The 12977-nt window shown below is 39.6% G+C and overlaps 2 protein-coding genes across 8 annotated transcripts in view; both read right to left on the bottom strand.

Annotated features, from left to right (window-relative positions):
- Positions 1–3408, bottom strand: part of LOC106530332 (DBIRD complex subunit ZNF326) — a 22010-nt gene extending 18602 nt beyond the window's left edge. For 3 of the 7 annotated variants that reach the window (XM_014025931.1, XM_014025929.1, XM_014025930.1), the window contains exons 1-2: positions 3233–3407; positions 2828–2910 (exon numbers count right to left, since the gene is read on the bottom strand). In XM_014025931.1, coding sequence (XP_013881385.1) covers positions 2828–2910; positions 3233–3318 — 169 coding nt within the window. In that variant the 5' untranslated portion in view covers positions 3319–3407. Of the gene's footprint in view, positions 1–2827; positions 2911–3232 lie in introns of all 7 variants that reach the window. The other 4 variants (XR_001311773.1, XM_014025932.1, XM_014025926.1 and 1 more) reach the window with 2 other exon arrangements.
- Positions 3409–9121: 5713 nt separating this feature from the next.
- lrrc8da (leucine rich repeat containing 8 VRAC subunit Da) overlaps positions 9122–12977 on the bottom strand; it is a 25417-nt gene continuing 21561 nt past the window's right edge. Inside the window, exon 3 of the mRNA XM_014025936.1 lies at positions 9122–12805. Coding sequence (XP_013881390.1) covers positions 10254–12803 — 2550 coding nt within the window. The 5' untranslated portion in view covers positions 12804–12805 and the 3' untranslated portion in view covers positions 9122–10253. The remainder of the gene's footprint in view (positions 12806–12977) is intronic.

The following is a 12977-nucleotide window of genomic DNA, read 5'->3' as shown; positions in this document are numbered from 1 at the left end:
GTACATTGGTAATGTCTGACGGGGCCTCGTGTCACTTTATGTTCAACAAATTGGGCCCCGAGGTCAAAAAGGTTAAAAACCAGGAGTTTATTCGTTTTGCAGTTCAGGAAAATACAGGTGTGTCAACACAACGACAAGAAGGAAAGACATCAGCAATCAGAGAAACTACTGTTGCTGCTCGTCAATCTGGGAAGAGTTAAAGCTGAAACTATGTGGAGTCCACCATTCTACAGTGGGGTAACAAGTGAAAGACAGATGTCAATCTTACAGCAGTGGACATCCCAGCAAATCCWCCTCAAGGTTCGACCAGGCAATGCTCAGAGGAACAGCCCCACCTCCGACTCATCAGGCATCAGTTAGCAGGTTAAAGGTCAGAGCTCTCTGCTCCTGCTTCTCCTTCTCTGAGGCAGCTGAGGCCTCATATTGTTTAACAAACACTATTATGTCATCTTAATAAAGCAAGACTTCATACTAAGGAAATGCTGGGTCAAGGGAAAACACAAAGATAAACACAAGTGATATCTAAGAATGATTGTTGTTAGCAGATCTTGTTCTGGCTATAATCACTGATGAACAGCACGTCATGAAAACCTAGGTCATTACAGTATGTCATGAATTACAGGCTTAAGCCTAAAAGTATTATTTCCATAATAGTCATGGTTCGTTTGGAAGAGATGCAGCAGAAAGACTACAACAAAGGTAGAGATGTCTACCCAAAATCAAAAAATAAGTGGGTCCTCTGGACGGGTTCTTCTTTTGCATGTGACCAACCTGTTTGTCCACCTGTGTGGAGGCGGAGCTTATAAGGCTGAGTTCACCTGAAACTCATCAGACTAGAGACGAAACGTTTCATTAAAAAAAAACATCCAGAGGATGATTTTCTTTTTGATTTTTTTACCTGGATTACTGAGAAGCATCAGGACATTTTCTACCCAGAATGCACAGCAACAAGTTCAGAAAAAACAAATACAAAATATCAGCAGCAACAGCTCCTCCCAGCTGTCAGCACAGTGGTGGAGGGTTGATGGTTGGGGCTCCACACAGTCACTGAATGAACCATGACCTCTGTAGACCAAAGGATTCTAGAGTCAAACCTGAGTCCAGCTGAAGATTACACCAAACTGGGTCCAACAGGACAATGGGCCTCATGCAAGAACCGTTCGTACGCACAGATTTGTTCTTCAGTTGTGCGTACGAGTGATTTAGGAGAATTTGTGRCATTCACCAATGTTTTCGTATTCTAAGATTTTTTTCAGATACGAACAAAATTCAGGAGTGGTCCAGACTTAGWTTGAAGATACTGAGTTGAAAATAAATCACACTCCATAATTATGTTGACAATAGGCTATTCTGTTTGAACTGGAATTAGATTTTAAATGCAACTAACAACATAAAWTGGTTAGAGTGGTTCCCAATCCTGGTCCTCAAGTACCCCTATCATTCATGTTTTACTTGTTTCCCTGCTCTTCAGCAGGTCCTCAGAAGATTAATCACTCTTTAATTTAAACCAGGTGTGTCAAATCAGGGAAACATCTAAAAATCACTGCTTTAAATGTTGACCAACACCTCAACAGCTTCTCTGGGCTTCATGAGACATTTTATAAATATAATATTGACTCAGTTTTATGTTTTTTAGTGTTGCCTCTGGAATAGGGTTGGGCAATATTGGCAAAAAAAATTAATCACGATTAATTGTAGTATTTAGCCAGTAACGATTAATTTGACGATTAATCCCCCAGAGTCCCTGGGCGCCCTTAAATCCTAGTCACATGACCAATTTATAGGGAGAAAATTGGCTCTTCGTAGAAATCTGTTCCAATTTGTGTCAAAATTACAGACTTCAGGCTGTACATCAAACTTTAAATTGTGTTGATGGATAAATAAATTACACAAATTTCTTTAATGTTGATTATATTTGAATCAGAGAGGAGCACCAAGCGGTTAGTCTGCCAGGTGGCATTAATCGTATTAATTGTCAACTGCCAAAAAATCATCGATTAATGTTTTTCTGACGATTAATTGCACACGATACGATTATGCCCAATCCTACTCTGGAAGCCATTGATTCTTTATTTGTAAATAATAAATCAGATAATGTATTAAAGCAGTGATTCTCAACCTTGGTCCTCAAAGACTCCTTCCCTGCATGTTTAGACATTTCCCTGCTGCTGCTGGTGTTTGTGTCTCTTTCCTGTCCTCCAACCAGCCGGTCGAGGCAGATGGTCTCCTGTCCTGAGCCTGGTTCTGCTGGAGGTTTCTTCCTGATTAGCAGGGAGTTTTTCCTCTCCACCGTTTGCTCAGGATGGGAGACTGTGATGAAGTGATTCAACACAATCTGCTGCTAAATTCTTTACATTGTTCTTTTTATGTACAGTGTCCTGAGACAACGTATGTTGTAACTTGGAGCTGTATAAATAAACTGAATTGAATTGAATTACAAACAGGTTCAGAACTACTTCTGGTGTTCAAGTTTGGACCTCTGTATACAAACACATTTGTAAATTAGTTTTATTCGTATTTTACGCTGTGATGATTAAACCAACATGAGCTGAAACACAGGTAGATATAAACACTGTTTAGACTGAACCAAAGTAAACATGATTATATTTACATCACAATACATCATTAAATAGTGACACTGAGCATTAGCATATATCATATCTTATGTTGACATCTAATGTAAGTTTTGTGAGTGATCTAAATTAGTGCAAACCATGAAAGTGTTTAGTGGCAGCTGAGCTGTGTGTCAGTGTTAATGTGAACATAAAGCAGGTGAGGCTGCAGCCAGGTGAGGCTGTGATGAAGGTGTGTTTGAACGGCCACAGACCTGTCGTCGCCTCTGTTTGGCTGTTAGGGTTCGTGTCAGAGGCTGAGATCCGTTTCATGGCCTCCACGAAGGCCTGAGGGACTCTGAAACAACACAAACAAAACAGTAATAAACATTATTCTGAACGAGCTGGCCATCATTTCCACACTTCAGGCAAGCTAAGCTAAGCTAAGCTAAGCTAGCTATGCTACTAGCTTTAGTCCCGTACGAAAACAGAATATAAAATGATTATAAAATAACAAAACTTTGCGTAAGTTTTACTGTTAAGTACTACGCGAGGTTTGTAGCCTGAATACTCAGAAACAAAGATAATAAAATGTTAGAAGCGGACACGGCCCAGATTAGAATGGTGGGTGAATAAATCAAATGGTATCCGCTATTTTCAACTAAACCAGAATCTTTTACCTTGAACTTAGCACCTGTTTGGGTCCTGAAACTGGTGCTTTGGGCACGACTGACGGGTTCACTGAAAACTTGTTACGACGGTTCATTTTTCCTGCGAAAAGCAAAGTTTCAAGTGTTAAAACTGAAGCTACTTGTCAAACGAAGAGCTTAATCCAGCTGCAGTTTCACTGTGTGGCCGACAGGTGGCAGCAAAGAGCTGACGACAGCTTAATCCAGCTGCAGTTTCACTGTGTGGCCGACAGGTGGCAGCAAAGAGCTGACTGTCCAAACACAGAGACGGTGTGGAGCGTGGGCAACAATAAATTATTAATAACAAATTATTAATAAATCATTTCTAAACATTTGTGACAATCATCCTGTGGAGATTAAATATKTGTGTGGGGGAAAATATAGACAAATAAAAAAGATGCAATAAGATGMACACCTTAAAACTAATAGTTGAAGCACCTTTAATTAAAGCCTTGTCTACAGRAGTTATAATGACTGAAAATCCTGGGTGCCACCAAAACCAAATGAATTTAAGAAATTCTGTTTTTGTGAAAAAGCAAAATATTTGTCAAAATAAGAGTTAGGAATCATCAGGTTTTGTTTTACAGATAATAATGTGATGAACAGTGGTGGGCACAGTTCTCATAAAATACTAAAGCACTAATAGGGGACTAATTTCCTGATTAGTGCTTTAGGGCTWTTGCTAAATCTAAAATTTATTAGTGGATTAGCACTTGCTAAATTTATAGGCTAAATTTGGAAGCASTAACTGAGGTCTATAAATGTTATTGATCAACGTTAATGTTAACAGCTGAGGGTGAAAAGGGTCATTTTGTTCATRTGTGTGTCACTTATCTACTATAACAATATGTGAACCTAATCCAGCTGTGGAATATCAATGATAAGTCTTAAGAGAGCAACATGGTAAYATGTGACTCATGTTGTCTGTTGATGAATGTTCATGGGTTGACTGGGTTATTTTACTGCTTTAGAATTAGCTTTTGMTAAWTTTTTCAGTRCATTAGTGCTTTAGAATTAGGGGACCTAAGTTAGTGYTTTAGGGCTAGTGGAACTAATTTTAGATTAGTGCKGCCCACCACTGGTRATGAACCAGAACAGATAACTGGAGTTCTGCAACAGTCCAGTTTGTCTTTATAAAGGACATAAATTATCCACATCAGACTTTCTGTCCTTTTCCCTAAAAAAAAGTCAGATCTTTTGCTTGAAGTAGCCATTTTACTACAATTAAGTTTTTTTTTAACGTTTAAAGCCACCATTTCTTCTAATTATTTCAATAAAATATTTTATTTGCTTATTTCTGTGCACTTTTGTGGACAAAAATAAATCATTATAAATTCACAAAACCAGGAATATAACATAAAAACAGCAAAAAAGTTGAATAATGTACTTTTCTAACAATATTTGTTGGTACCTGGAAGTTTTACTTTGCAATAAGAACACCTTCCTACCAAATATTGTGGACCTGGAGACCACAGGAGGCTAAAGTCATGAAGAACACAAGTGGTCAGGACTTCCTGTAGCTCCTTCAGTGCTGCTGTAGGTCTCTCTGCAGCCTCCCTCTGTTAGAACATCCTGTTTTTATCCTTATATTTCCTTGACTTACTGAGGACTGTCTCCACTGTGATCTGTTGCATAAATAATGTTTTTTAAAAATATTTTCTGAGATCTCTGTGAACCTTGKATTCTTTGCAGGATGTAAAAGTCAGACTGAAAGTGGTCTGTTCTTCTGTCTCTGCAGAACCATTGTTGCTGAACACCAGACTTCAGTCTGTGAACAGTGTGTGGCTGTTTCATTATTACCTTCTTTGTGCTCCAAATATTTTTACTGTGAAACAGAACCTGACTTCAGGTAAACCAATCCAGCTGGCCTGAGAAAAAACACCAGCTGTGCAGTTTCTGTGCTATGGCTGACCAAAAATCTCAGAAAAAATTAAAATAAATCAAATAACAGTATATAAAAAGTACAAAAACAATATGAACCCCAGTTCATGTAACAGTGAACATCCATTATCTTAATCCACTTATTTTTTCAGGGTCATGGGGTCACTGGTGCAATCCTAGTGTGAGGGACAGGGTCCACTTTGGACAGGTCTCAAGTCCATCACAGGGACACACAATCATTCACTCTCTCACTCACACCTAGGGACAACTTAGAGTTACCAATTAACCTAACTTTTTTATTTATTTGTGTGTGGGAGGAAACCGGAGTACCTGGAGAAAACTCGTGCATGTGCAGAGAGAACATGCAAACTCTACYCAGAAAGGTCTGGGATTCAATCCGGGGACCTTCCTGCTGAGAGGTTCTGTTCTTAAAGTAAAATACTCTGTCAGGACTAAAAAATAGTCCTGACAGGATCCTCTTCTAGTTTTTTTTCCTTTTGGCTTTACCAGTAAAAATCTGGGACCAACCAGAMCAAATGTTCATTTCTTCAGACATTTGTTTTTGCTTTTATATTATTTTTTTATTTATTGTCTGAAACGATCAGGTACTGGACTAAAAATGACTCGTGGCCCAAATATTTAATTTGTACTGCACTTTAAACTTATTAGAGATGCATATATATTTGTTTGTGTTGTAAGTTTTGGATGGTTTTGGTCCGTGGGAGGAAACAGGGAGAATATTTTAAGATCCTCACAGAAAGACCCTCTGAATGAGTTTGAAATTTGCTGAGCCTAAATATTTTTCAGCCTCTGAAGACAATACATAAATAAGAATATCAAATATTAAGTTGAACTCCTTCACTAATCTACTTACTATACTGTTTTATTTTGTTTTTTTAACACGTGATTCTTGACAACTGACACAAATAAACTGTCAGCACATGGTCGCCCTGATCACAAGAATCATTGTATCTGGGTCCTTCTTTGTAACTCAGCTTCACAACCCTCTGCAGTCATCACAGGACAAAATTATATTATTTTATTTTTATTATTATTTTATATTATTTTATTAGAACAAATCATCCGAGGAGACAAACAGATTACAGGCAGACAGGATAATCTAGGGAAACAGATAAATTCTAATGAAGCAACAGGCACTGATATCCTTAAATCCAGAGTACACTTTCTGAAGGACAGATTTAAAGTTAATTCTGWGAAAAGCTGAGGTCAACACCGACACAAAGACATTGATGTTTTGTGTTTTTGAACTGGACTCAGACTCACAGACCATCCTCATAAATCTCAATCCAGACACTGTAGAAAGAGCTGGGAGCTGTCCGTGCTGAAATGTGTCAGGAAATCATTATTTCAGAAGAACATGGAGACCGRCAAGCAGATGTCAATGAGTTGAACTTGTGAAACTTTTAAAGTAGAACCAACATAACAGGAGGTCATCGTATTTCTTGGAAACTGCTCTGAACATTTTCCATCAATGTCTCTAAGCAAAACTAACAAAGAGGCTTTTCTGTAACGTCTGCAGCGTAGACAGGAAACAAAAAGGCTCACAGGACTAAGARGAGCTGACTGTCTGGTCAAACAAAGGGTAATAATGTAACAGCTAAGACAAAAACAAGATTGTTCCAACATTTTTATTTCCAYAATTAAATTTACTGGGAATAAAAAAGTAAAATAATTAGTTCTGTATCTATCAAGTTCAAATTGAAAAAGAAAAATGAGGTTTACTGTCACTGATGTGTTGTAAAAGTTCTTATTTCATGAAAACTTTAAGTAAATCTGTTCAGTTAATTAGAAAGTTTATCTAAAGCATAAAGTATGACATTTTCTAATGCGTTTCCTGTAGAGAATGAGGAAAATTAACAACCTTAATTCTGAAAAAGTTGCAACATTGTATAAAATGTAAATAAAAACAATGCAAATCTCATAATTTGTTCACTAAAGAACACAACTGTTAGGGTAAAAAAAGGTTAATTTTTAATTTGGCGGCATCAACACGTTTTCAAAAAGATGAGACTGAAAATCCAGCTGTAAAAGATACAAATAAATTAAAGAACAGATGTGTTCATAATGCAGGGAATCATCCAGTTAGTAAGAGGAATGGATTTAAAGAGTTGGAGGTTCACATCCCTCAGAAGATGAGTAGAGGTCCTAAAATCACTGGAACAATTTCAGAATAAAGTTCCTTGACAGAAATTTGGTGAGATTTGAATCTCCATCTCCAGTTTATAATCTGATCAACAGATTAGAATAATCTCTGAGCTCAAAGGCTGATAGTCAGTATGGTTGTGGTCTTCAGGCCGTCAGGGGCCACTGCTTTAAAAACAGGTCTGGTTCTGTTCTGGACATCAACGCATGTATTCAAAAACACTTCCACACATCACATCCACTAATGCTGCTTAAAGCTCTATCATGCAAAAACAAATGTGAATGCCATSTAGAACCTATGCTGTACGGGGAGCCAAGTGTAAAATGAAATATTGAAAAATTTAACTGATTAGTTGTAACTTTAGACTTTATTTGATGAACATTTATTTTAACTGTAAAATAAAGACTAAAAATACTGTAGGATGTTTAGTTTTGTAAATTTTAAAAAATATATTTTAACACGGACGGAGCCATTTTATTTACACACAAAGCATTCTGGGTAAATGATGACGTGGATAGGTCATTGGTGCGAGGCTGCTAGCGAGCTATATTCACCCTGAAGGTTAATCTTGGACAATATCTGATGATCGACTCTTTTAAATGAAACCAGAGAGCGTTGACAGAGAGGAGAAGGTAGAAATGACTCAGCCTGGAACTGAAAATATGGATGGAGGACAACAGAGCTGCTTCATGGAAGAACAACCTCAGATTAGCCTGTTAGCCTTTGCACTAGCGCTGACACTTTATTGCCTTATTTGTTTTAGCTCGGTGCTAGCACGACAAACAAGCTAAACTGTTGTCCTCCATCCATATTTTCAGTTCCAGGCTGAGTCAYTTCTACCTTCTCCTCTCTGTCAACGCTCTCTGGTTTCATTTAAAAGAGTCGATCATCAGATATTGTCCAAGATTAACCTTCAGGGTGGATATAGCTCGCTAGCAGCCTCGCACCGAGGACCTATCCACGTCATCATTTACCCAGAATGCTTTGTGTGGAAATAAAATGGCCCCATCCGTGTTAAAATATATTTTTAAACTTTTAGTTTAAAAATTATAAAAACTAAACAGACTACAGTATTTTTAGTCTTTATTTTATAGTTAAAATATATTTTTATCAAATAAGTCTAATGTTACAACTAATCGGGGAACATTTTTCAACATTTAGCTCACTCTTCAAACATTTAGCTAATTTTAGCTAAATGTTAAATTTAAATGTTAAAAATCAATTTAAATATTAAATCCTAAATCTAAATGTAAAAGTTCAACCTTAGATACTGAAGTTCAGATTTATGTATTTTGGAATGGAACGCAGCCTTTGCTGTTGGTGCTCGGCTCGTGATGATGTCATCATCCTGAGACAATAGCAATCGCTAGCGCTCCAGTGGAGCTAAAGCTTCTCTACAAGACATCAAACTTGCAGTTCTGGCTGGTGTCTGACCTGCACCTCAAACTGCTGGACCACGGGAACCACCCAGATTGTTTTTATCAGCACAGTTTGATTTAGATTAAATATCATCTTTAGCAGGGTTAGAAGTGTTAGCTTCAGAAACCAGGATGATGTCATCATCCTTTGACAAATATATACAGTGGCTGCTGCTAGCTGCTGCTAACGCTGCTGAAGAGGCATCTAACTGCATCTTTATATACAGTTTTTATAAAACCGTCTGCTTCCATCCAACAAAGTTAGAATTCTCCCTCAGATGAGAATGAAACAGCAGAACCTCCAGAACCGGTCTCCTCAGGTCACGGCTGCTGATACTTCAGGGACAGAAACCTGGACCAGTCCCATCATTATGTTGCTGCCATCAAATTCCAAATTATCTGAGTTTAAACAAAAAGTTAAATTTCATATTTCCAAGTTTATTATATTTCATTGTGAATAAAGCATTGGTTTACAAGATTTACCAACTGTTGTATTTTATTCTTATTTACATTTCAGACCGCATTCCAACATTTTCAAAACACGTCCACGCTGAGAAGCTTGTGGGTTTTCTGTAAAATCAATAAAAACGACAGCAATAAAACAATAAATTCCAAGTTGCAGAGGTTCTGGTTCCACATATGAGAGAATTAATTATGGTTAGAAAATCATCTAGATAGATTATTGTTTTATTGCTCAATAAAGTTGTGTACTTTGAAAATAAGTCATTACATGCAGTCTGAAAAAAAACAGGCAGATACAGAGAATAAAGGCAAGAATTAGTAGTAAGTAGACAATCAGACTATTTATATTCAGTCATGTTAAAATTTTAAAGAGGTTTTCTTTTGTTCAGATCTCATTGGTGTCAGTTAGAAATTTAACAGAGGACAGACCTAACGTTAAACCCATTATATACAACCTACAACAGTAGGATGAATGTCTGTTGCTCAGTCTCCACCTGAATTTGATCGTTCTCAATGAACTCTGTTACAACAGGACTCTGAATGAAAACTATACACAGGTTTCATGTTTTAAAGCCCATCATTAAAGGAGCGCTGCATTTCAATTGCTTCCATAACGTCTAGAAATTGATCTGAGGAAAAACACAAATAAGAAAAAACATTTGTTTCATTTTTGGTCTCTTGTGAAATCCCTCACCGTAAAAAAAAGAATTATAATAATGGCAGCAGTTAAGGCAAAAATGATTGTTCCCCTTGGTTACAATTATTCCTGAGTACTTCAAACAATCATCACACTGTGTCAATGAAGCAAAATCTTTTGGTTTAAAGGAAATAAAAAACATGTTAGTTTTTTTTTAAATTACTAAAAATGTGGGGGAAAATGAAATAAAAACCAAATGATGGCCGGATGATTGATAAAAATGTTTGGGTGAGCGCAGATAAAACGGTCAGTCACTGACCACTTAATATATTATTTATCCAACATTAATGCTTCCTCACCAAAAACAAAAGACTAAATCTAGATTAAAACATGAACAAAACAAAACAACACAACAAATGAATTATTTTTGCTGACGACACTTTTGTTCTATTAGCCACTTTTCTCGATTTCCTGGCTGATGCTCTCCTTAACGTCCACAGGCAGCGTGTCAAACAGATGGTCCTCCACAACCAGGCCATTTTTATGCAGCTGCCGGCAGTTCCCTAACTGAGCAGGAAGTCTGTCCAGACAGTTTCCTTTCAGCTCCAGGTGAGTGAGCTGCACCAGCTGACCCACAGCTTCCGGCAGAACGGTGAGTGCGTTGTGGCCCAGGCAGAGCACCTTCAGCTTGGTGCACCTGAACAGAGGCTTCGGCAGAACCTCCAGCTTGTTGGAGTTGATGGCTAAGTGCTGGAGGTTGTGAACGAGACCCACGTCTGGTGGAAGCACCGTGATGGAGTTGTGGCTCAAGTCCAGGTGCCGCAGCTTGGGCAGCAGGAACAGAGCCGGGGGCAAAGACTCCAGCTTGTTGTGAGACAAGTAGAGCGTCTCCAGAGACTTGACCTGTCCGATGGACGAAGGGATGGTGATGATTTTGTTGTGCCACAGCTTCAGACACGTCAGCCTCTTCAGGTGCTGGAAGCTAATGACCTCCTCTATGGTTCGGATGTTGTTCGACTTCAAGTCCAGCTCCTGTAAGTTGGTCAAGCTGAAAATAGCGTGAGGAATCCTTTCCAGTTCACAGCTGTGCAGCTCCAGCTCGATGAGGCTCGTCATTTTCTTCAGACTGTTCAGAACCAGCAGCTTTGTGCCGTCATTGTGCACCACTAACCGGATCAGGTGTGGCGAAAGATCCGTGATGTTGGWGGGTATTTTTGTTAGGTTGCTTTTCAGGCACAAGGTCTTTAAATGTCTCAAATCCCGCATGGACTCCAGACCGATCATTTTGTTGTTCTCTGAGTTCAAACCTCCGATCAGATTAAGCTCTCTTAGGCTGCGCAGCAGATAGACCCAGGGTGGGATCTCAGCAACATCTGTGAACTTGACGTGAAGGCAGCGGAGATGATCCCGGAGGAAAGCGAAACCCGTCTGAACCACTTTGGCCGGACAGTGACACAGATGGAGTTCTTGCAAGCTGGTCATCTGTGAGACCTTGGCTGTAAACTTCACCTCAGGAATCAGCTCCAGCTTCAGCACCTCCAAGTCTGTGAGGTCAAACACGGCGTTCGGGAGGCCGGACAGCATGAAGAGGTGCAGCTCCTGCTGGTCTTGWGCATTTCGGGTGACGTGCTGCCGTAATTTCTCAAAGGTCCACTCGTGGTTGAGGCTGATCTCTCTCAGCTTATTCTCGCTGACTTCAGACAAGAAGACACCAAAGCGCTTGGAGTAAAGCTGATCGTACTGGTCAACCATGTGTAAAAGGAAGGCAAAATCATTTTTAACATCGGGAATGTCACTGAAGCTGCTCTCTTCCCTGACCTTCTCAAAAGAATACTCTTTTAGGGGTCTACGAAACACCCAGAACAGAGAGTACAAACAAGTCATCCCATAGATCAGAATCAAAGCCACGTAGGTGATGAGCAGCTTCTTCAGAATAAAAGCCATGTTGTGCGTACAGTAGAACTTCTCATAGCCTGTCAGGATAGTTATTTCAGGTTTACAGATGTGCCCAAATTTGATTTCAAGCAGAAAGGTGATAGTGTAGGATAATATTAAAACAAACTTGAAAGTCTTGACAGAAGTCTGGGCTACATAGAGCTTGTAGATGAAATCGCTGTCCTCAACGTGGGCTCGGAACTTCCTCACCTTCTCGAACAGAGCTTTGGCCTGCTCCCCGTCCTTCTTATCCAGGATCGTCATACTGCTCGGGACGTCTGAAATGGGCTTGTCTGCAGAGAACTTGACTCCAAGCATGGGTGTGGCTGGGTCAGCATCCGTGCCTTCCTCCTTCCCCTCTAACGACACTTGTTTTTGGGTTGAAGTAGTGCTGGTAAACCTTTGTTTGTTCTCCTCAGAGTCCTCGCAAGCTGTTTCAGATAAAGCTTTCGTGGTCCAAGGGGACTCAAAGCACCTGCCCAGAATGGACACAAAGTGCTCTATTTTTGAACTAGTTTTGGGGTATTTGAACCAGAAGTTGCTACTGACCATGAGAACAATGGTGTGGATGAGTGTGAGGTATGGAAAGTACTTGGAGTACCAGGGCAAGGCAACATGGTAACACATTTGGTTGATAAAGACATATTGCTGAAAGTCCAGGTTGGTTTTAACTCCTCTCGGTTCGGGTTGGTTGACGTATTTCCCTGCTGCCAGAACAGCCTGCTGTGTAGAGCGGAGCTCATGAACTGCTTCATCAGGCAAATCTTTAGTCATTGATGGGACGGTGGTTGAAAGTGTGGCTCCGGTGACAGCTGATGAGGCAGAGGAGGCTGCCTTCAATGTCTTCTCTCCAGGACAAACCGGAGAGTCTGAAGCATCTTCCGGGTTGTCCATACACGGCAGGCAAGCGACCTGGTCCTTGGTGATCTGCATGGTCATTGCAAATATGGCCAACATGAGCATGACCAGGCCCAGGTAGTCCATCAAGACGTCCCACCATGGCTTCAGGATGCGGTACGTCGGCTGGATATCGTTCAAGGATGCAACCTCGGTGAGAGTAAACATGGCTGCAACAGAAGGAGAGGTTTTTTGAATTAGTATTGATTTGATTTGATTTGATTTATTGATTTAACAGGAAAAGATTACTAAAAATCAAGCCTGACTCAGCATAATTGCTGTTTTACAGCAGGTTCCTTTTCTGCAGCACATAAAACACTCAGAAATACAGCATCACAATCA

Source organism: Austrofundulus limnaeus, unplaced genomic scaffold (genome assembly GCF_001266775.1).
Source record: "Austrofundulus limnaeus strain Quisiro unplaced genomic scaffold, Austrofundulus_limnaeus-1.0 Scaffold510, whole genome shotgun sequence".
NCBI lineage: Eukaryota > Metazoa > Chordata > Actinopteri > Cyprinodontiformes > Rivulidae > Austrofundulus > Austrofundulus limnaeus.
The sequence above is the reverse complement of the archived record's forward strand: the minus strand, read 5'-3'. Positions and strand labels throughout refer to the sequence as shown.